This window comes from Nuphar pumila, chromosome 11, assembly GCF_984573655.1.
Source record: "Nuphar pumila chromosome 11, dmNupPumi1.hap1.1, whole genome shotgun sequence".
NCBI lineage: Eukaryota > Viridiplantae > Streptophyta > Magnoliopsida > Nymphaeales > Nymphaeaceae > Nuphar > Nuphar pumila.
Window position 1 is genome coordinate 1,279,276 of NC_143259.1, and position 24,456 is coordinate 1,303,731.

General features: G+C 39.0%; 1 protein-coding gene across 2 annotated transcripts; it reads left to right on the forward strand.

The window, feature by feature from the left end:
- The first annotated feature begins 4,937 nt into the window (after window positions 1-4,937).
- LOC149821565 (Pentatricopeptide repeat (PPR-like) superfamily protein) lies at window positions 4,938-21,065 on the forward strand. Of its 2 annotated transcripts, none has more exons than XM_089980771.1 (5): window positions 4,938-5,155; window positions 7,422-7,511; window positions 17,493-19,336; window positions 19,484-19,562; window positions 20,858-21,065. In XM_089980771.1, exons 2-3 carry the CDS (start codon window positions 7,439-7,441, stop codon window positions 19,334-19,336), a joined length of 1,917 nt encoding a protein of 638 aa, XP_089836897.1. In that variant the 5' UTR covers window positions 4,938-5,155; window positions 7,422-7,438; the 3' UTR covers window positions 19,484-19,562; window positions 20,858-21,065. The 2 variants fall into 2 exon arrangements, with proteins under 2 accessions (XP_089836897.1, XP_089836898.1); XM_089980772.1 differs by lacking the exon at window positions 20,858-21,065 and adding an exon at window positions 19,637-19,730.
- Window positions 21,066-24,456: the final 3,391 nt, after the last annotated feature.

The following is a 24,456-nucleotide window of genomic DNA, read 5'->3' on the forward strand; positions in this document are numbered from 1 at the left end:
CAATTTCAAATCTGATTTAAAATGCTTATCCCAATCCAAAAGTTATCCCAGATATGAATTCAATTCCACTGCACATTCAGGTTTTACTTAAAAGATCCATATCCAAAAATAGCGTGTCAGACTAGATCTAATATTTGCCAATATCCGATTTGTTTGCAGCCTTAAGTACAAATGACCAATCACGGATGTGACGTATGTCATGTTTTGATACAGAGGTAACCAGTGGGTCCCACTACATATTACGGGTGCTACTTTGTGCTTAATTTTGTCATTCTCGATGGTAACCAGGGATGTCAACGGGACGGGTCGGGTCGGGTCGGGTTTGCTTCAGACCCAAGTAAAACCAAAGTCCGGATTCAAGTTTAATGGGATCAAGAATAATCATACCTGGACCCGATAAGAACTACATGAACCAAATCCGGATCATACTCGGTAAAATAATATCTTATTTTTTATCATTTTTACGTTAAAAATTTGTGGGTCTTAATCGAAACTTGGTTGGAGCTCAGGCCTGGTATAAAATTTTATAAACCATACCCGGATCCATGTATTAATTGAAACTTTGAATCTGGACCCGGGTCTTAATCGGGTCTTATTATTTATCATCATACCCAAACTCTATATGATTTGGTCCGAGTAAACCAGACCCATTGACACCCGTATATGTGTTGCATGGTGCGAGATGGATATCAATGCGTTATTAGGAGTACGAAAGGGAAAGCTCCCTTCTGTATGAGAAAACCCTTAATTGAGTTAAGTGGGTTTCAACTTTCAACCCTTCGGACGCTTATCAACTTTGGATGGCATGAGTCAAACACTTTATATCGGGTTGACATTACCAATTTAAGTTGCCTTAGTTTATGAGGCAGTTTGTTTGTTTTTTTACATTTTGATGCTAGTTTGCAAGGCAGTTCTACTCTCCAATCATAGACAACTAATTGTTTCTTGGGGCGCAGGCTTTAAAGCGTGTCGCAGGTTCTCCTTTGAGGAATGGTGGGTTCGTGTGCCAGACTTTCAACAGCTGGTTGGTCAATCGTGGGCTCAACCGGTTTCAGGATCTTGGGTGGCCATCCGCATCCATGCAAAGCTTCTTCGTCTTCGGCATCGTATTAAGGAATGGTTCAGCGCTAACAACCTGAACAAGTTTAGGTTCATCGGTTAGTGGGAAGCTGAGCTCTCCTCCTTGGCCCAACGTCAGGTCGATCTTGTTGGTGTGTCGGAGGGTCAAGTGCTTCAATTGCAGGAACGTTTGTTGCCCTCTCTGCCCTCGTTGCAGAATGGAGAGTGCGAGATAAGCTTAGATGGAAATTGAAGGCCAGAGTTGCATGGTTGGCAAATGGTGATGACAATACACGATTTTTTCATATGAATGCATCAAATAAGTACAGAAAGAACAGGTTCCGCTCGATCGAGATTGATGGATGCCAGTTTGATCAGCATAATTGCCTGTCAGCTATTACTTCTTATTTCTCCAGGCTGTATTCGACTGACATAGGCGTTGGGGGGGTCATCGGCGATATGGGTTATAAGCGGTTGGCGGCAAACCAATATGTTCCTCTGCAGTCTAGATTCACCGAAGCTGAGATTTCAGATGCTATTAGCAGCCTCTCAGGATGGAAGGCCCCAGGCATTGATGGTTTTCACGTAGACTTCTTCAAAGCTTTTTGGCCAATCGTTAAAGCTGACCTGGTCCAGTTGTTCGATGAATTTTATCGTAATGCCAGGCTGCCTAAACCATACCATGTGGCAGTCATTTCTTTGATTCCTAAAAGGCAAGGGGTGTCAGACATATCCAACTTCAAGCCGATTTCGGTGATGGGCGCTCTGTATCGCATTATATCTAAGGTGTTGGCTAACCGGTTGCGCGCTGTCATTGATCAACTTGTCTCTCCGAATCAAGGGGCTTTTATTCCAGGTCGAAGTGTGCAAGGGTCATTTATTTGTGCAACTGAGTTTCTTCACTCTTTACAGTCGACTGGAGCACCGTACTTCTTGTTAAAATTGGATTTTCACAAGGCTTATGATAGTCTGGCATGGGATTTTTTGTTTGAATCTCTGACAAATATGGGGTTCGGCAACCGGTTTATTGCATGGGTTAAGGAGCTGGTCACGAAATCAGTGTCGTCGGTGTGCATCAACGGAATGAGAGGGGGAAAATTCAAGTTGGCTAGAGGCGTGCGACAGGGTTGTCCCCTAGCCCCCATCCTTTTTAATATCGCGGCAGAGGGTTTACCTATTCTTATGAAAATGACATAACAAACAGGCTTCTTGAATCCGTTGGGCATTCCTGGTTTTGTTGGTCACACAATTCAATATGCAGATGATACTTTAATATTTGGTCATGTGAATGTTAATCAAATGTCTAGGTTGTGCTTTATTATTAAAATATTTGTTGTAATTTCTGGCCTTCGCCTGAACGAGAGCAAGTGCGCTCTGGTCTTACTCAATGTTGACCCTCTCCTCCAATCGGCTGCTGCAAGGATCTTCAACTGCCCGATATCCGACCTTCCTGTTAATTTATTGGGTCTATCATTGCACTCACGACAGCCGTCGAGAACTTCGTCTTGGACGTCTACTATAGAGCGGGTGCAAGGGAGATTGCAGTCTTGGAAGGCCCGATATTTATCCTTTGCGGGACGATTGACGCTCATTCGCCATGTTTTGGCCAGATTACCAGATTTTCGTATGAGCATGTCCATTATACTGACGACAGTAGAACGAACGATTAACCGTTTGCTTTCGCACTTTCTTTGGTCTGGGAATGCGTCTCAAAAAAAGTACCCACTTGTTTCTTGGCAGCAGATCGTTCTCCCGAAGCAGCGAGGCGGCTTGGAGATTCCGACTCTGAGAAAGAGGAGCATCGTGTTAGTCTTGAAGTGGGCTTGGGTCGCTTCCACATCTCCATCTTCTTGGGCTACGTTTGTTAGGGAAAAATATGGTAGTTTACCTGACTCCCTTCTTTCGACGCCCAATTCAGTGTGTCATTCGTCCCTCTGGTTGGAGTGGCGGAAAACACTTCGCTACTTCAGTGACAGGGATCTTAGGCCTGGCCATGGCCGCCCGTGGCTTCATTGGGCCATGGCGAGCGAAGATAGGTTCTCAATTAAGCAAGTTTACTATTCCTTGTTGCCATCCGGGATGGATTGGTTTTCCATTGATTGTATATGGGGTAAGGGGCCCGCTCCAAGGGCAAAGGCATTGGCGTGGTTAATGGCTCTGGATCGTGTTCAAACCCAGATTAATGTCAGGAAACGGGGCCTTCAGTTTCCAAGCATGTGTGTTCTTTGCGAGAAGGCGGTAGAGGACACGACTCACCTATTTTGGTTTTGCCCGGTAATTTTAGACCTATTCTCTCAAACTTGGGGGGGACCGCCGGTTCAAACGCGTTCGAGTTCTGTTATTCGGGACCTCTTGTTTGGTCCCATGAGTTTACGAAACAAAAAAAAAAGGGAGATTATTGTGGCGGGTATGGTTGTTTTCAGCATGGTGGGTGATATGGACCGAAAGAAACGATATCTTTTTCAGGGGCATCAAATTCAATTTTGGAAGGCTACGTCAGCGAGTTATGTTTGATGTGTATCTGACTCTTAAATTACATAGTAGAGACAGGGGTTTGGATCTACTTGTACTCTGAACTGTGCACAGTCACCATCTAGATGGTGGTTGTCTTACTCTTATGTTCCTCTCTCATTCAATATTCGGTTGGATGTATTTTGGTAATGTTAATGATAAATGTTCTTTTCTCTCTCTCTCTATATATATATATATATATATATATATGTGTGTGTGGGGGGGGGGTTGACCAAATATGACCTTATGAATGTGTTTAATATAATAAAAAATAGCAGGAATCTAACCTTGGATCACATTATATATATATATATATGTGTGTGGGTTGACCAAATCTGACCTTATGAATGTGTTTAATATAATAAAAAATAGCAGGAATCTAACCTTGGATCACATTGTTCAAATGTAAAAGTGCGAGAGATGAAGATTTAGCCCAACGTAAGATGTTGATTTTTCAACCATTGGAAAATCTGACCTACATATTAGAAAAACACGATTCGTGTGTCAGATTCTACTAAACCAAACAAGTAGTTCTCGTATCGATTGTCATACGTGAACAAAAAAAAGAAAAACATGCAGTTCGCGTGTGGATTGTTATACGTGAAAAAAAAAAGGAAAAAGAGATTAACTTCACATTGTATGCCGCACTGCTTTTTGGTGGACATGTAGCGACCTGCCTCACAGCCATCCATCTTTGTATTACTCGGGGGCAGTGTCTTTCTCGAGAAATGTTGACAGGAGATTTCACACATGGTTTGGATCATGGATGGGAGAATATATGGTGGTTATGTATCAATCAAGTGGTTAATCTAACCACGAAGGTTTTAGCATAGTTAATTTAGAATATTATAAGGTTTTATCATGTTTAATACATCATAAGATTTGATCTTTGAGATAATGAAAATCAACAGCTCACAGTTCATGAAAATAATAGTAGTTTAAAAATGATATAAAACATCATATTGGAGTCAACTTTAACACATGAAAATATTAAATAAAATATTCTAAACATGATCCAATAGTTAGATTTTGCGTTTGGAGCTTAGATCTAAAAAAAAAAGAAAGTGTATTACCATAAGTTACGGTATCAAGAGAGGGAGTTCATGTATCTCTAACTTAACCCATGGTGCATTGATTTTTGGCCATCCTTGGGTTGGGATCAAAGGCGGAGCCCGTTAAGCAGAGGGTGGTGGGCACATGCTCACCCCAACCTGCTGACCCCCCCCCCCCCCCCCCTCCCAAAGATGTATGGATTAAGTTGGGCAGTATCCACCCTAAACCGCATAGTGCCCTGATGCCCTGCCCAACAACCCATAAGGTTCAAATCCCTTCCCTTTCTGCTTTCCTAGTTTCCCTAACATCTCCTTCTCTCTATTTTGCAACTTCGCCCTCCATGTGACTTGGGTTTTGGTTCTACAGCCCCCTCTTCCGCTATTTTGGCCCTTTCATCAAGGGCGTGACCCCATAGCCATATCTGGCGGGAGAAGGACATCGGTCTTCCCTTATCTGGCGTCATTTCCATATTTTCATGCTGACCGGCAACGATCTCTGGATCCTTATTCTGCGACGTTTAACTTTGCCAGAGGTCTGCACACAATGGAAATGATTTAAATAGACTGCGAAGTTTGATTTTTGATTCCTTCTATGAGCCAAATGATTTCTGCTTTTATTGAGTTATATGTAAAAAGTAAATGTATCACTTGATGAGCATACGTGTATTTCTCATATTAGGCTAAAATACTGTTTTTGAATCTGAAAATTTAAACTTCAATTCGGGTCACCTGAGTCGATACTTTAGTAAAGGTCAATAACAAAAGAGCCTATTAGATATGCACCTTTTTTCATATACCCACCCCGTTAACTGTGATTTCCCTGACAAAGCAGATGCATGTATGTATTGATATGACCGCTGGAACTGGTGCAGAACATGTTAATCCATTCTGAAGTTTTCTTTGATGTACAGTTTCGTGCTTTTGCATCTTGTTGGGTGCCATAGTCCTTAATTGTGCTAATACAAGGTAGGAGCTGAAAGAAACGGCATGAATTACAGCCATACACATGACAATTTTCAACAATCAAGTTGCTTTACTTTCACATGCACTCTCATCTGGTATGGAACTCTTGGAATTACATGTAACACTATATTCAGATCTGAAATCTGTATTTGATAATTTATTGATCAGGATTGCCATCGCTGCAGGGCTCACAGTTCACACTTTGTTTTTGTCATTTTTTGAAAGGCAAGTTGGGGTTAGGCAGACCCCCACCAGTTATTATTCAATCGCACCACTGGGGTTTTGAACCTGCGACGTCCCACCACAGGGAGACGTGCATTGACAGCTCCTACCAACCACGAGGAGCCCCAGTTGGTAGTTCACACTTTGATTTTGAGTACCCTTATCTCAGTAATTTTGCTGTGATGATTATGGAATTTTTTTGTGCAAAATATGCCTTGACTAAGCAGTAGGGCTCACTGTATTTTCTGTTTCAGTTTTCTTTTTCTTTCTTCCTTTTGAAAAGCTAATTTCTGCATTTTCCTTTCTTAATGGCATTGTTTTGCATGATTTTAGTGAATGTTGAATGGGTTATGCATCTTTGCTCCATTCTAAGGTGGAATCTTTTAAGTTGAGGTCCTTTGGTTTTCTTTACATTTTACGCTTATTTCTTCTGTTATTGGTATAATAAATGGCCACGTATGCATTCTCTTCTGTAAAATATGTAGTTCATGAATGAACTTTGTTAATGATTGGCCTTGGTTACCCCTCCTCCTCCCCGCCACCCCCCACCACCCCTCTCTCTGTCACCTTTCCTCATCATTTTTCTCATTAGCACGTAATTTAAAGTGAACAACTTCATCATGATAGCAATGCATTTCACCATTATCTAGCTGTCAATGATGCTCAGCCGAGGGTTGTTGTGGACCTGTTTCATTTGACATACAGAAGCAACCTCTTTGTTGAAGGTTGTATGCATCAATATTGGCAAAAAGCCCTGATTGAATTCTTTTCACTTTGTAATACTTCATAAGATGTTTTGGTGGACTTCCACCACCACAAACTTTACTTTCGTGTTTTTGTACATTGATGCAATTTTTCCATCTTTGAAAATAAATAAAATCATAATTTTGGGATCAAATGTGGGAGTTTTTTTATATTTCCAAGAAAACATTCTTTTTACTAAAAAGTAGTTATAAGAATTTATGGTGAAAACCAGGTTTATTGTCATCCAAACAACATTTTCAAAAAATCAGGTTTAAAACCAGGTCAGCAGCTGTCATCCAAACAGCAAAACCAAATTTTCAGGGTGTTTTAAAACCAAATTTTCAGGGTGTTTTAAAAGCCAGGTTTTAAACCTGGGTTATAGTAAACCAGGTTTTCTATGGCTGTCATCCAAACAGGGCCTTAAGGTTTTTCTTTAAATTTGATCTTGCTAGGGTTAGGGTTTTTCTTTATGCTGCTTCTTTTTCGTGTATATTTCTCTCTCTCTCTCTCTCTCTCTCATGTGCACACACACAGATTTTATTAGTTTGTCAAATGCCAACCTTTTGCTGATAAAAAAAACAAGGTTTTTAAAAATTAGTAAATAGAGATGTAAGGTTTTGATATTAGATGATGTCTGGAAAAGATAAAAGTTTTGGTGAATTAGGGCTTCATGTCTACACAGCTATGATAATTAGATTGAGTTCAATATTCGGAGTTGGCACCAGCATTATAGTGTTTTTATCCATTTGCTTGGTAGATTTAGTTTTTTTTGATTGTTTCATTGTGATTGTTACTTGCTTCCTTCAACTGTTCTATTTAGCTTGTCCAAAGTTGTACTGAATTGCACTTCTGGGTTTCTTTCTCGAAAAGTTTCCTCCTATAAAAGGATGTTGGGATTGCGGGAGTTTCGGAGGATGATCAGTTCTTTGCCTGCTCTTTACCGACACTCTCCGCTATCAGGTCCATGTCTTGCCATAGTTCACAATCTCTCCCTATTCTTTTCTCTTTCATGATCTTTTGGATCCTGTTCTTTATTTTCCCTATTTTTTGATAAAGATGTTCATGATAACAGTTCGGGCTTCCATCATTATCTTCCAGATAGTGTTCCATTGTGATTTTGCAATGATAAGTGTTTTTTTTTCCTCTTTTCTTATTCTCTTGGTGTTTGATACCCCATATGCTCTTCAAATAGCATTTTTTTTAAATATTTAAGTACTTTCTCGCCTCTTATTTATGCATTGACCATGTGTCTAAATGTGTATTTTTTTGCTAATATTTAACTCCTTGTCTCATTCGGGAGTTGTCTGGATGCAACACAATTATCTACAAAATTAGGGTAAGTCATGAAGCTGTGTTGCTTTTAATAAAGCAAATTCACAACTTATCCTACTTTTTTGCATAAGTAGGTGCATCCAGATTGTAATGAAATGTTGGTCTTCCACAAATGCATGAACAACTCACAAAGATGTGTCTATTGGAGACACTAGAAGCATGACCCTTGAAACGGTATAAATAAAAGAACACTTAAAAAATAAATAATATTTTATTCATACACAAAATGTTTAAGAAGCATTGCTTTACAAAGGAGGGTTCACCCCTATATATCCAAAAGGAAGAGTGTGGAGGGAAGAGCTCTTCCTAAGAGTCGTTGGACCTAGTCCAATGGCTCTATTTATAGCCGTTGGACTAGGTCCAACGACTATAAGTGTGGTCAAGATCTAACGAGATCTTGGCCATCTAGTTCAAAGTGAACTAGAAAATAAAATAAAGAAAAAGGAAAAGAAAGAAAATAAAAAATAAAAATATACAATATATTATTAACATAATATATATATATATATATATTATATATGTATTTACATATTATATTTTAATGAGCCAAAGTTTGTCTAAGAGAAAGTGAAATCTGGGATCATCGAGAGGCTTTGTGAAGAAGTTTGTTAATTGATACTCTGATGTAACATATGGAAGATCAATGGTTCCATGTAAGTATTCATCTCTGACACAGTGACAGTCCATCTCAATGTGTTTGGTGCGCTCATGGAACATCCGGTTGCTTTCAATGTAAATGGCACTTTTGTTGTCACAACACATTTTTGAAGCTTGCGTCGCTTCTGATCCCATATCTGCTATCTATCGTCTGAGCCAAACAACTTCCATAGTGGTGGTTGGGATGACTCTGTATTCAACTTCGGTGGAGAAAAGAGAGACCTTCTGCTGCTTCTTGCACCTCCACGAAATCAAGGATTCTCCTAAGAACACACAAAAACCAGTGGTTGAGTGCCTATTATTGGGATCACTTCCCCAGTCAGCATCAGTATTTGCAATTAAATTTAAAGACGATGAAATAGACAAGAAGAGTCTCCGTGAAAGAGAGGACTTTAAGTATCTAATAATATGCAAAACTACTCTTATATACACCTAGATTCTCTGTTTGTTGATTTCCTGTTCACGTTTTCATATTGTCTCACTGCTGCACGTCTTCTTATATATTAACAGTTTCATAAAATCATGCAAGATCGTATTTGAACCATTTGATCTTTGTGTGATTTCAAAGCTTCAATAAGATCATGTCATATTATTTTGCATCTTGAGGGCACATTCGACTCAGATCTGGAAGTGATCCCAGATCTGTCTTGTTTTCTATCTGTGCAATCTGTTTTGCACTAGATCTGTCTTGTTTTTTATCTGCGCAATTTGTTTTGCACCGCCTACCTATATTCTCAAAGAAAATATGTTATTTTTAAGGTAACGTGCCCCTTTGATTGAGTTTTAATTCAGAACAAATTTTCACTACATAGTTCTGGTTTCCTGCCTCGGGTAAATTAAAAAAAAAGAAGACGATGGGAGCAGAATTCTCTTATATTAAGTTTCTGTTCTGAATTTTATTACAATTCAATAGTAACTAGGTTTTTTTTTCTCGTAAACGTAAAGTCATTTTCTTATTCCCTATTCCTTCTTATTTCTTTTTGGTTTTTATAGAATATGGATTCCTTTCTTCACTCTGAGCCTGGTCTTTCCTCAAACTTTCTTAGTCAACTCGTGTCTAAGAAACTGACTAATTCCAATTTTCTAACTTTGAAGCGACAAATCATACCATTCATAAGAAGTCAGGATCTTTCTGGACATTTGGATGGTTCTGTTCCTGTTCTTCCAGAGTTTATAGCATAAGAAAAGAATGGTGAGGGAGATCTTTCTATTACTTATGTTAGAAATCTAGAGTATGTATCCTGGATGAAGCGAGATCAGGCGTTGGTCACCTATATTACTTCTACATTGTCACAGGAAGTGCTTGTGGCAATTCTGGATGACTGCTCCGCACTGCAATTATGGTATCGATTGGTTCATATATATTCTCAAGTTTCTCAGGCCTGAATATTATTTTTAAAGAAAGAGTTTCAAATGCTGAGGAAGGACTCCATGACTATCATGGAGTACTTGAACAAAATGAAAACCATTACAGATCAGTTGGCCATCGTGGGATGCGCAGTTAGCGACAAAGATATGGTTCAACAAACTTTGAGTGGACTGGGATCGGATTATCATATGATGGTTACTTCTTTATTGTGTCTGTCAGATTTACCTACATTTGAAGATCTTCGTGCCAAGCTTTTATAGTATGAGATGACCTTGAAGGGATTTTCTGAAGATACTCATGCCCAAGTTGGAGCACACGATGTCCTTGCCACAGGAGTTGCCTATGGACGAGGACGTGGTAGGTTTGATTTTCGGGAAAGAGGGGGTCAAGAAAGAAATGGACAAGGAAGTCGTGGCATATTACATACACCCAATATTCCACCCAATGGGCAAATGCAAAGATCAATACCAACTTGTTTTCTATGCAATAAAAGGGGGCATATCAAAGCTAATTGCTGGTTTAATCCTCAAAATAAAGGCAAACAACTCGGGACTAGCAAAGGGCCAAATAAATTGAAGAATAGTGGCGAAGTCAAGGAGTTGTTACTATCTGCTCTAGCTGAATTGAATTTGAAACAAAATGATCAGGGCACTTGGTATGTTGATTCTGGTGCAACCATTCATGTCATTGGTGATGCTGGTAAGCTCCTAACTCTTATTCCTTATGTTAGAAATAGTATAGTCACTGGAAACTTTGTCATTCCTATGTCTACTTCTTATCTTGCTCTTTCAAATGTCATTTATGCTCCAAATATCAAGAAAAATATTGTTTTTGTCTCTAAGATTGTAGATGACATCAATGCTTCAATTGAGTTTACTTCTTTTTCTGTTGGTGTCAAGGACCTTCATACGAGGGAAACGTTCGTTGAAGGAAAACAACAAGGGAGTATGTACGTGTTCCAAGAGAATCCTTCCACCTTGAAGCTCACATCATCTTCTTCTTCAGTCCCTCCTGAGAATATTTTTGTCTTTCTGAGTGTAATAAGCTGAATCTTTTGTGTGGTCGTCTAGGTCATTGTAGTAGTGGTTTTATTGAAAAGCTTGCTTCAAGCAGCCTTATTCCCAAGTCAAGTTTAAGTTTAAATGTCAATGATAAAAAGTGTTCTAGTTGTCTTCAATGTAAGAGTCATGTTCTTCCATTTCATTCTATTAATAAAAGAGTTTCAAGACCATTTGAAATTATTTGTTCTGATGTTTGGGGTCCGGCCTCAGTTCCCTTCATGTCTAGCATTAGATATTATCTCATTTTTGCTGATAGCTATTCTCGGTATACATGGATTTTCTTTATGAAATGTAAATCTGAAACATTCAAGTTATTCTAGATTTTTCATTCTTTTGTTCAAAATCAATTCTCTGATAATATCCTTTGTTTCCAATGTGACGGAGGGGGTGAATTCTCCTGAAATGACTTTACTAATTTTCTTCAGACAAATGGAATACGTAGACATGTGTTTTGCCCTCATACACCTTAACAGAATGGGATTGCTGAACGAAAGCATCACCATATTGTCGAGAGTGCAATGAGCATGATGCATGATAGTAACCTTCAAGTTACCTTCTGGGCAGAGGCTTTTCATTCAGTCGTTCATATCATAAACCGATTGCCCATGAATATCCTGGAAAACAAATCACCCTACTTTTCTTTACATGGTGTTCATCCAAATTATCATGATTTGCGAGTATTCGGGTGTGTGTGTTATGTTCATGTTGACAGTTCAATGCGACACAAGTTTCAGGATAAGGCCTTGAAGCGTAGATTTGTTGGGTATGTTGATGATCATTAAGGGTACAAATGCTATGATCCCGTGAGCAAGCGTATCAAAATATCCAGGAATGTTGTATTTGATGAATTGAATTTTGACCACAATGTTAACACTCTTCCTGAAATTAAAGTTTATCACCCCTAGTTGAACTCTGATCTTTTTTCTAGTGTTGGTGATGTTTTTCCTTCAGAATGTAATCAAAGAGTTGAGGGCCACATGTCCGATGCTATACAAAGGACTTAGGAAAATGTCATTTCAAATCCACTCTTGCCTCCCGAAAGGTATAAAGGCATTGTTTACTCGACATGAGAAGGGGACTCTCCCCAATTCTGATCAGGAGATGCATTCTTCTTCTGTTTTTACTCCATCATCTGTTCCTAGAAGATCCACTCAACCCTGACATCCTATTGATTGATGGGTAAGTTATGAGAATTTCATTATGGATTTCCAACTCTTCTTAACCTCTTTCAGTAAAAAAGATCAGCCCACCACGTTTTATCAAGCAGCAAATTCTAAGCGATGGATTGAAGTTATGAATGAAGAAATGGAGGCTCTTCATGAATGTGGCACTTGGGAGATTGTTCCCAGACCACATAATCGAAATGTGGTTGGGTCCAAGTGGGTGTATAAAATAAAGTATAAGTCGGGCGGTACTATTGAGCGCTATAAGGCTAGACTAGTTGCCAAGTGATTCACCTAGGAGCAAGGACAAGACTACGATGAAACCTTGAATCCGATTGTGAAAATGGGCACTATTTGAATAATACTATCATTAGCTATTGAGCATCAGTGGATTATCAGTCAACCGGATGTAAAAAATGCATTCCTACATGGAACTCTAAGGGAGGAAGTGTACATGGAGTAGCCCACTAGGTATGCAGAAGGAAACTCCAAAGAATATGTGTGTAGATTAAAGAGAGTGATATATGGTTTGAAGCAAGCCTCTCGATCTTGTATTGATAAATTTTCTCTTGAAATAGAGAAATATGGTTTTAGTCGATCTCTTCTTGATCATTCTCTTTTCATATTCAAATGTAAAGACACAGTTACCTTGTTATTGATATATGTAGATGACGTCATCATTACAGGTAACTCTAATGAACATATTGAACAGGTCAAAGAACTCATTAATCACAGGTTCAAGATGAAGGACCTTGGTAAACTGTGAAATTTCCTTGGAGTAGAAGTTGACAGAACTATTGAAGGCATGACACTTACCCAACATAAATATACTAAGCAAGGCAGGTATGAAAGATTGCAGGCCTCTAAGCACACCCAATGTACTTCATCAGAAACTCAGTTCCCAAGATGGAGATTTGTATGAGGATCCTACAGGATATCGCAGGATAGTAGGGATGCTTCAATATCTCACTTTTACTCGCCCTGATATTATATATTCAGTCAATCAGGTATCTCAGTTCATGCATGAACCACATATTAGATATATGGAAGTTGTTAAACGTATTCTCCGATATTTGAAAGGAACTATTGGGGATGGTCTTTTGTACAGAAAGAGTACGAGTGAATCTCACATGCATGAACTTCTTGTTTACACAGATGCAGACTGGGCAGGAGATCCAAATGAGCGTAGGTCAGTCTCAGGATATTGTGTTTTTGTTAGCCTAAATCTTGTCTCATGGAGCAGTAGGAAACAAAGGGCTATTACCAGGTCGAGCACAAAAGTTGAATATAGATTGAAGTAACATGGATCAGACATCTGTTGACAGAAGTTGGAGAATCGATATCTAAATGTATTCTCTTATATGACAATCAAAGTGCCATCAACATATCATTTAATCCTATCCACAGTCGTGCCAAACATATTGAAATTGATCAACATTTCGTAAGACAGAAAGTTGAAGAGAAGGAAATTGAACCAGAATTTGTTCAGACTGCTGATCAAGTTGCTGACTTGTTTACCAAAGGGCTTATTAAGGACAAATTTTGGATGTTGAAAGGCAAGTTGTTCATGCTTCAAAACCATGTACAACTTGAGGGAGGATGAAAAGAAGTCACCATTCACGAACCCAATTCACGTTTATTTAAATTATATATTTAAGCACATGTTCATTAAGTTCATTAATGGCATATTGTAAATTCCCCTTGTTGTGTAATGGGTATTTTCGTACCATAGTAATTGTAACATCCTATATCTAATGGGAAGCCAATACCGCAGCCTCTGATTGAGGATTTTGCAGCTCTCACGTGTTTTCCCTTTAACCTGTGCTCAGTCTTGTGTATGATAGGAGGAATCCACGATTTCTATCAATGAGTACATAACAATTTTGTTGTTATATGTTGATAACATGATTATCACTAGTAATGATAAAAAGGGTATTGACCTTATTAAAAATATTTTCAAAGAAAATTTTGATATGTCTGACCTTGGTTTTCTAAGGTATTTTTTAGGAATTGAAGTTGCATACTCCCGGTGTATGTTCTCTCTCAGATGAAGCTTGCCTTCGACATTATTGCCCGGTCTGGGCTGACAGATGACAAGAAGGTAGAGACTCCAGAAGTGATCAACGCCAAGATGAGAGCCAGTGATAGCACTCCTTTAGCGGATCCCATGCCTTATCGTCAGTTGATTGGGTCACTAACATATTTATCTATCATCAGGCCCAATATTTCTCATGTGGTTCATATTGCAAACCAATTTCAGATTGCTCTTTCTACCATTCACATGGCCGTAGTCACGAGGATTATCAGATATTTGAAAAGCACCATAACTAAAGGATTATTCTTACCCTCTTCTTCACCTCTTACTTTACTTGCTTATACTGACTCTGATTGGGGGGGGGGGGGGTAACCCCGATGATCGTATTTCCACCATAAGTTATTGTGTGTTTTTTGGAGAGTCACTTATTTCATGAAGGTGTAAGAAGCAACAAAAAGTTTCTCTCTCTTCTACCGAAGCAGAGTATCGGGCGATGGTCACTATCATCACTGAGTTTGTATGGTTAAGAAGCTTGCTTAAAGATATGGGCATCTCATTCTCAACTCCTTCAAAGTTATGCTGCGACAACAAGAGTTTTATCTATATTGCGAGCAATCACACCTTTCATGAACGAACAAAGCACATTAAGATGGACTGTCATTATGTTCGTGATGAGTTCTTACGGGCACCATTCAACTGCCATATGTTTCTACCGAGTATCAGTTGGCGGACTTCTTCACCAAAGCTTTGTCATCGCCTCGTTTCTACTTTCTCCTTAGCAAACTCTCGGTGATCTCACCATGTCTTTGAGGGAGGGGTGTTAAAATATGTTATATATATATATATTACATATATATATCTATGTGTCTATCTACATATATAAATATATGTATTTCTTTTGTAATACCCAATAGGAGCAAATTAGTCTTTTCACATTGTACACGCATATCCTAAAAGATATGCTCTTTTTCTCTTCTCTTTTCTTTTCTTTTTCTTTTTACCTTTTTTTCTTTTCTTTCTTTATTGATTGAGAGGGGTCCACAAAGAGTCGTTGGACCCCTCCAACTGTCGTAAATATGACCGTTGGAGGGGCTCCAACGACTCTATGGGAGCCCCCTCCTTGGGTCCCTTAGTGTGTATAAATAAGGGGCTTGGCCTCATGTATTCTTTAAGCTTCTTGTGAAGAGTGGAATATATTTTTTCACCTTTTTTGTGTGTATTTTACCACTTTTATGGTTTGTTGCAATCTTGTCCATTTGTGGCTTCTTGTGTATGTGTGTGCTTGCTCTTGGAGATATCGCCTCACTCATTTTTACAAAAGTCACCATTTTGTCTTCCAAAATGAGGCGGCTTGTAAGTGCGAATATGATTTCCCGGTCTAGACCAAAGTTACCGGAAGCGCCTAGGTAAGTGGGGAAGCACGCTTCGGAAGCGCGAAATGTTGCACTTCCGAAACACGCGGGGAAGCGCCATTTTTAAATGGGAAGCGTGCTTCCCTTTTATGGGAATCACACTTTCCTTTAATGGGAAACACACTTCCCTTTAATGGGAAGCACGCTTCCCCCTCGCTTTCTCCACACTTCCCCCTCGCTTCCTCCATTTTTTTCAATTTTTTGTATTTTTTATTTTGTATTTTTTTATTTTTTTGCTTCCCCCTCGCTTCCTAGGTCGCTTTCGGTTCGCTTCCAAGACGATTCCCGATTCGCTCCTAAGTGGTCCCACGCTTCCTGCTTCCTAAAATTTTGAAAGTGCCTCGCTTCCCGTATCGCTTCCCACTCCCGCTTCTTCAACTGACAACCATGGTCTAGACACAGCTACTACTGAGTCATCATCAACTTTTGGAGTACTTTTTAAGTCTATTTTCTTCCATAGTGAGCTCTTCGATAGTATTGACAATAGAAGGATTTTTTTCACGATGTAAAAGGGTCGATTTGGTGGATTCAAACTCCGGCCTTAGGCCATTCACAACTTGATAAAAATGTTTTATATCGAGTTGCTTTTTTTCACGATGTAAAAGGGTCGATTTGGTGGATTCAAACTCCTGCCTTAGACCATTCACAAATGCCATTTGAACTCAAGAAGAGCCAACTTTTCTCAAAGTTCGGACAACTCATTTTAATATTCTCGAATAGTTTTATCTTTTTGAGTCATTGTCTGAACTTTGTCTTATAAATTGCACACATGTGCAATATCTTTAAGGGAATACATGTTTTGAAGGTATTCCCAAGCCTTATCGGCATGCTCAAACTTAGCAAGACTAGAGCATTTCTTAATATCTACGCTATTAATTACCCATGACATAATTTTTGCATGCCCTATCCTCCACTCTTTCTATTTCTTTTCATAAATGGCTGACACCTTGCTTTTCTCCTCTTCCATTAGAGGAACCTCTTTATCACTCTCTTTTTTGGTAAGAGATAGTTTAGGTTTCGAATCGAAACCATCCACTATACCTCGTAATCCTTTTTCCCAATCTCAAATGTTGTGCTTCATAATCGAAGCCTAGATTACATAATTAGTATCATTTAGCTTCATGGGTATTATGGTGATCTTATCATTGTCCTTCATCTTTTACATTTGTAAGAAGGGAATAGACGAGAGAAGAGAAAAAGAAAAGAGTAGGTAAGAGAATAAGAGAGGATAAAATACAAAATTTTTTAGCGCAAGTCCTCCTTTCTTCAAACGAATCTTCTTGAGCCAAGAACAAGGTGATGAAACATCTTTTGCAAATGAGGTACGGAAATCGAGGTGGAAGCACTTCAAGATCTAAGGTCTTCGCAGCTCTGATACCATGTAATAAAATGATGGTCTTCCACAAATGCATGAACAACTCACAAAGATGTGTCTATTGTAGACACTACAAGCATGACCCTTGAAAGGGTATAAATGAAAGAACACTTGAAAAATAAATAATATTTTATTCATACACAGAATGCTTAAGAAGCATTGCTTTACAAAGGAGGGGTTCACCCCTGTATATATAAAAGGAAGAGTGTGGAGGGAAGAGCTCTTCCTAAGAGACGTTGGACCTAGTACCACGACTCTATTTATAGCCGTTGGACTAGGTCCAGCGACTATAAGTGTGATGAAGATCTAACGAGATCTTGACCATCTAGTTCAAAGTGAACTAGAAAATAAAATAAAGAAAAAGGAAAAGAAAGAAAATAAAAAATATAAATATATAATATATTATTAAAATAATATATATTATATATGTAATTACATGTTACATTTTAACACAGATACCCTCTTATAGTAAATGGAGATCCTATTGTTCAGATGCCTTATTTCCCCACTCTGATTAAATATGTGAAAATTTTACAGACAATGACATTGTTCAAATGTTCCGAATTCCAAGCCTTAGAATTGGGCCCCCAAAAGTGCCTACAGATCGAAAACCCACAAGAGGTGAGAATCCTGCTCGTTCATTGGATGAGCGGTTTGTTCGGATTCTCAAAATATTCAAGTGGGGTCCTGATTCAGAGAGAGCATTGGAGGTTTTGATGTTGAAGGTGGACCACAGACTCATCCGTGAGGTGATGAATACAGATGTAGAGATCGGTGTGAAGATTCAATTCTTCAAGTGGGCTGGCAAAAGAAAGAATTTTGAGCACGATGCAACATCGTACATGGCTCTAATCTGTAGTTTAGAAGAAGCAGGATTGGTTGGAGAATTGTGGAAGATGATACAAGAAATGGTGAGGAGTAGTTGTTTGATTACTTCGTCAGACATATCGGAGATAATTAAGATACTTGGGAAGGCAAAGATGGTGGAGAAGGCATGTGCAATATTCTATCAGGTAAAATCTCGAAGATGCAAACCAAACATTTCTGCTTACAATACACTGATGCTTGTGTTGATGCAAGAACATCATTATGAGAAGGTCCATGAGCTCTACAATGAAATGTGCAATGAGAGCAATTGCCTGCCTAATACTGTAACCTATAGCATGCTTGTTGGCGCTTTCAGTAAACTTGGTTGGGAAGATTCGGCAGTTCGGCTCTTTGAAGAAATGAAAGAGAATGGGTTGCAACCCAATGCAAAGATATATACCACTCTAATGAGTTTGTTTTTCAAATCGAAAAAGGTAGACAAGGCACTAGATCTACTTCAAGATATGAAGGCCAAGAATTGTACTCCAAGTGTTTATACATATACTGAATTGATTAAAGGGCTGGGTAGAGCAGGAAGAGTTGAAGAGGCTTACCAACTCTTTCACAGTATGCAGGATGCAGGGTGCAAGCCAGATATTGTACTCATGAACAACTTAATCAATATTCTAGGTGAGGCAGGTCGTTACAATGATGTTTATAGTATGTTTTCACAAATGGAATCCTTAGGATGCATGCCGAATGTGGTGTCATATAATAGTGTTATAAAGGCTGTTTTTAGGTCAAAATCTCCTGTATTTGAAGCCACTTGTTGGTTTGAGAAAATGAAGGAAAGGGGGATCACTCCAAGTGCCTTTACTTACTCAATTCTTATTGATGGCTTTTCAAAAACCAATAGACTAGAAAAAGCATTATTGTTACTCGAGGAGATGGACGAGAAAGGTTTCCCCCCTTGCCCTGCTGCTTATTGCAGTATAATTGATGCTCTTGGAAAAGCAAAACGTTATGATGCAGCAAAAGAACTGTTTCAAGAGTTGAAAGAAAACTGTGGGTCTTCTAGCTCAAGAGTTTATGCAGTGATGATCAAACACCTTGGCAAATCTGGGCATATTGATGATGCCATGAATCTTTTTGAAGAAATGAAGAGACTTGGGTGTATTCCAGATGTCTTCTCCTACAATGCTCTCATGTCAGGAATGGTGAGGGTGGGTATGTTTGATGATGCTTGTTCCTTGCTTAGAGAGATGCAAGAAAAGGGATGTGATCCAGATGTTAATTCTTATAATATTATACTGAATGGATTGGCGAGAACTGGTGGCCCAAGTCAAGCAATGGATATGTTGTCAAGAATGAAAGATTCTAGTATCAAACCAGATGCAGTTTCTTATAATACAGTTCTTGGGTCTCTTAGTCGTGCTGGTATGTTTGAAGAAGCTGCTAGGTTAATGAAGGAGATGAACTCAAAAGGAATTGAGTATGATCTGATTACCTATTCCTCAATTCTTGAGGCTGTAGGGAAGGTAGATGAAGGCCAAAGCCTTACAAGTTCATATTAGGTACTTCCTTTGAGTCACTCTCTCCATGAACTTTTATCTTTCTCTCTTTGAAAAGTTTAAATATTAGGGTTGTATATCATGTTTAATTTTATACAGTTTCAATTATTAATGCTGTTCATATTTTACTGCACTGCTGAATGGCTGTAGTTGCTCTTGGGGTTGGTAAAGTTATTGTCTTCCTCTAGCAATTGAGTGCATCCAACTTGTGCCCGAACTCAATCAAAAGGTATATATTTCAGCATATTTTTGGAAAAGATCCTTAATTTTAAATTGATCACTGATCTCATAATGCTTTTACAGGAATATGCTTCACAATGATTCATCCAATGCATGGTAGGAGGTCTTGAATGTAAGAGTCTTTAGAGGCTCGTTTTCCAAGGGATTTTGTTGGTGGTTGTTCATGATTTAACCTGCATCGGACATATTATTTCAAGGATGCAGATTCGGTGAGAAATCAAGGACGGATGGGCAGGGGGGGGGGGTGTGGAGGGAGGGCAGGGGGGGTAAGTATTCCTGCCCTGTGTATTTCCTCCATGTAAGACTAATTTTGCTAAGAAAATTTGTTCCTCATTTTATCCTCTATCCTCAAATGAGGATTTGGAAAAGGAAAAATGAATCTCATACGCATCATGATAGGTACATGAGCTCGCACTTGTTTGCATGCACATGTGCACTTTGCCGAAGACCAACATATGGTGACATGACATCATAGAATGGTTTGGAAAGTCATGCAACTTGAGGTGAAAAGCATACATCTCCTCTTGAGCTTTCTAATTTTGGCCTGCATTTCACAAATATCACGAGGGTAGGGGAGGCTCATGCATGAGTTGTGCCTCATGGTTTGCTCTGATCTCCAAGTTAGGGTGCATCCTTTCTCAAAAACTTCTACATTGTCACTGGGCATACGTTCATGTTATAATAGCCAAGAGGAGTATTAGAAGCAGGAGTGCAGGGTGAAGAAGCTGGAACTGTGTGTGTGTGTGTGTGGGGGGGGGGGTGCACCTATGCATGTGATGGGAGAGTTTACAATATGGAAGTGCGTACAAGATCTTTGAGGAGCCTTGTTGAAACTGTTCATCTTGTAACCCATCCTGAGATCTTCAAAAGCTAAACTGTCATAAATGCTAGAATTAAGTTTGCGTTGCTTTTATTTTTTAAAAATGTAGTTGAATAACATTCTTCTATTAATTTTATAGCCAGTATCTATGGCAGTTTTTTAATGATCTCAGAATCGGTTATAAGATGGATGGTTTGGCAAAGGCTTGTCAAAATCCTTTCAGCGTGCACCTAGAAACTGTAATGTGTGTGTGTGTGTGTGCATGCGAGTAACTTGAAGAAGAAATCTAATGATTTTTTTCTGAGAATGTCCAATGGTCTATGCATCTTTATTTTTTATCAAAAATAATTAAGTTTTTTTTTGCCCCACTGGCTGTATCTACATGCTAATTTTTTTGCATTTGGGCACCCATGTAATTAAATATTGATTTATTCATTAGCTTCATGAATTTGAATGTTTTGCAGTTATAATAGGAAAAGCTTTTGGAAAGGCGATCAATGAAAAGGAAGAGAAGATTATGATTTTGGTGGGAACGAGCAGGATGATCATCTTAATAGTGAAGAGGCTCAATTGAGTAAGTGCCTTTGAGGAATTTACTAGAGTTATCCGTTATTGGAGAAGCCATTACTGTAAGAAAATTAAACATTATTTATAACATTCAATTTCTGAGTACTTCTGGCTTATGGCGTTTATCATTTGGGGAAGTTTGGAGATTTATAATCATGAAGCTGTACCAATTTTTGGTCATTTTCATTTTAATTAGTGATTTTGCATATCTCTGTTTGTTATCTATCATTCGTTAATCCACATTCTCTAGTTTACTTTTATGCCAAAATACTGCTCTTGTGATCATGTTATCAGTTTTTCTCGATGTTATAAAAGCCTGGTTGCATTGACCGATTTTTACTGATCCGACCTGAGTTTTATAAGGCTCTGTTTGGGAGCCATGACAGGGATTCACCGATTCCTCCTCCTCCGTTCGCTTGGTTTCCCGATTTTGGGAGGGGCGGCAGAGATGGGAGCGGAGTTAAGAGGGGGTGACAGTAGAAATCAGCGTATTTCAACCTCTGCACGAGGATGTTTTCGAAATCCGCCAATTTCTTCTCCCACCTCGTCACCCCTATTAACTCCGCTCCCATCACGGGTTCCCAAAAAGAGCCTAAATGGTCGACCGAACATTTGATGCAAATCGGTTTTTAAAGAAAAACAGGTAAAAGAAATTGTAAAAGCCAATGTTTCACCGTCTTCACTAGTTAGACCCCTTTGACCGTCTCTTATTAGTTAATTAGACATAAAAATTAAACTGTTATTTGCAATATACCCATGGTTTTCATTATTCAAATTTATACTCAACAAATCTCATAGTTCAAAACAAGTTTGCGAGTCATCTGCATGCTTTTCTCCCCACTCGAATCATCTTTTCACAGCCACAGGAATTAGTAAGCAGCAGCAGCATCCTGCAAACTGCAAAGGATTCGGTTGTTGGGCAGAGCAGGAACGTTGCTGGTTCTTGCGATTGCAATCATCGATGCTTCTCCCTCCAAACCCAAATACTGAGGGGGATTCGCTTGGTATAAGAAGGGTGGTATGCATAAATCCATTTTTTATTTCCTAGCTCCACACTTCTCATGGGGAGGTTTGGGGAATGGTGTCGCATGATCAAGGTACAAGCAGGCTCTCTCTTGCCCTCTAGGAGACCTGTCTATGCAGTCGAATCCTCCAATTACGCCAGGGGTGCTTAGTTTAGCATTTTGGTGTCAAATCTCACAATCATACAATAGTAGCCGCTCTAAGTAATTGGATCGTGGCTATTATTGGTTTCGAACAGGATATATAATCAATATATTGATATTTACTGTTGACGAGAGGGAGAGAGTGGTGTACACGCACATTGCAATTGGATTCTACCTGACAACTTGTGCATAAAATTTCTTCCCTCCCCATGCTAATAATTGACACAAGGAGCACTAAAGAAACTTCCAACACCAATGCCTAAGATATGGCAATTTGCCACAAGCAGTGTGGTCTTTTCTCACAAGGGCAGAATCTAGTTTGAACAAACAACAGTTGATAGGGTTTAGGTTATTTTGAAACAAACAGCAAACGAGGAATCAATTATCTTGATATGCTCAACAAGTGGGGCCAAAAAATACTATATGAAGTTGCAACCAACGGGGGCTCTGCTTGATTGGTAGGAACTGTTAGTTCACGTCACCATGTGTTGGGACGTTGCAAGTTCAAAACCCAAGTGTATATTGTGTAACTGGTGGGGGTCTGCTTGTGAAGTTTTATGATATTTGTAAATGCACCATATTTTAGCATCTTGTACATTTTCTTTTTTTAGTTCAAAAGCCAGATTAAAAAGATTGATATGATTATCACTGTGGGGGCAGTGGGGTGGTTCGGAAGGCATTGATATGAAAACGCCAAATTGAACCCCGTTGGCAGAGGGGTCTGTCTGTAGCTTTTGAAGGTGGGCCACATAAGGCATGGTGGCCGCAGGCTCCACCCGGGGTTTCCCTCGCTGGGGACTGGTCCATTAAGTGGCCCGGTGTTCCTCCTCAAAAAAAAGAAGAAGATTAATATGATTAGCACAGGCCCTTGTATAAATGCTTTGATGAGTTGGGCAATAACTTCTTTTAAAATTGAAAGTGCCCTCTATAACATAAAGTTTATAGCTTGTCATAACCATGTGCACTGTTAGACATACAGGATGGCTTCTGATATTTTCCTTAATTTGTTTTAAGATCTTTTCTAGAAGCGGCGAATATAGTAGGAAGAGTCGCATGGTTTTTGCAACTTTCCTAGGAACTTGCTGAAGTAGGAAGTTGCGTTTTCCTACATTTTCTTGAAAAAAACCCAACAGTTCAGGTTTTGTTGGGGCTATTGATGTAACCTTTGGTGTAGTTTGGTCTTCAACTTGAGCAAACGTTTACATCAACGGAAATTTAAACTGACAGTTCAACTTTCCATTGCAACCAAGGTTATAAGTATAGTATTGGTCGAGTTCATGTATCATATCGTATTATCTCATAAAAAAGTACAACTTTTTAACAAAATTTTTTAAATTTTTTTATATAAATCATTAAAAATCATTTTACACCAACCCATATATATATATATATATATATATATATATATATATATATATATATATATATATATATATATATATATATATATATATATATATATATTCGGGGTCTGTTTGATTCAGATTCAGGATATGGATACAGATGCAAAGCAGCATACCAAACACAAATCTGATTATTAATGGCACTTAATTTAGTGAACCCGGTTAATCTGATTCAGACTTGGTCGGATATCTTACTCAAATCCGATCTGGTGACATCCCTACGTTGGATTTTGTTGGACTATATGTTAAGACTTTGGTTCAACCTACAAGCGATCCGATTACAGCTCAACCAGTGAAACTGAAAGGAACCAAGATCCTCATTGTCCTTGACCAAACAAGGAGGCGCAATTTTGGAATTTTAGCATAGAAACGCCAAAACAATAGCATACAATATTCAATAAGCACGGCCACTTATACACGCTCGGTGCTTTATACATAAGCCACCTGACTTTTTATGTATATATCCACGTATATTGTATTGAGAAATTCTTTTTAATGAAAATAATAAAAAATTGAAAAAGAGGGAGACACTTCTTCTCCACGTCAGATTCCTCTACCCACGTGGAAGTCACGTGATTGGTAAGCTGGAAAGTAAGAGACTTTCCACGTAGGCATCCTTGACCGTGATTCTCTGTACATTCTCTTGTCCTGACTCCGAGCAAAGCAGGGATCGCCACGTGGGATGGAACTAGTTGGAAGATTCTAGAAAGACTAGAAAGAGCGCAAGCAGTCACACATCGGCGGCAGTGGCACCTAGGGGTGGGAAAACCTGACACGACCCGCCAACCCGACTCTTAGGTGGTTTCGGGTTTGGCAAAAATGAACCCGTTTAATAAACGGGTCGACCCGCCTAACCCATTTATTAAACGGGTCGAGTTCGAGTTAGGGGTATGCCAACCCGGCTGACCCATTTAATAAACAGGTTAG

What these genes read in the sequence shown, in the direction of transcription:
- LOC149821565 (XM_089980771.1), top strand. Translation starts at nt 7,439, where the DNA reads ATGTTGGGATTGCGGGAGTTTCGGAGGATGATCAGTTCTTTGCCTGCT. An exon ending in CCGACACTCTCCGCTATCAG is followed by an intron (nt 7,512 to 17,492) that starts GTCCATGTCTTG and finishes AAAATTTTACAG; the next exon opens with ACAATGACATTGTTCAAATG.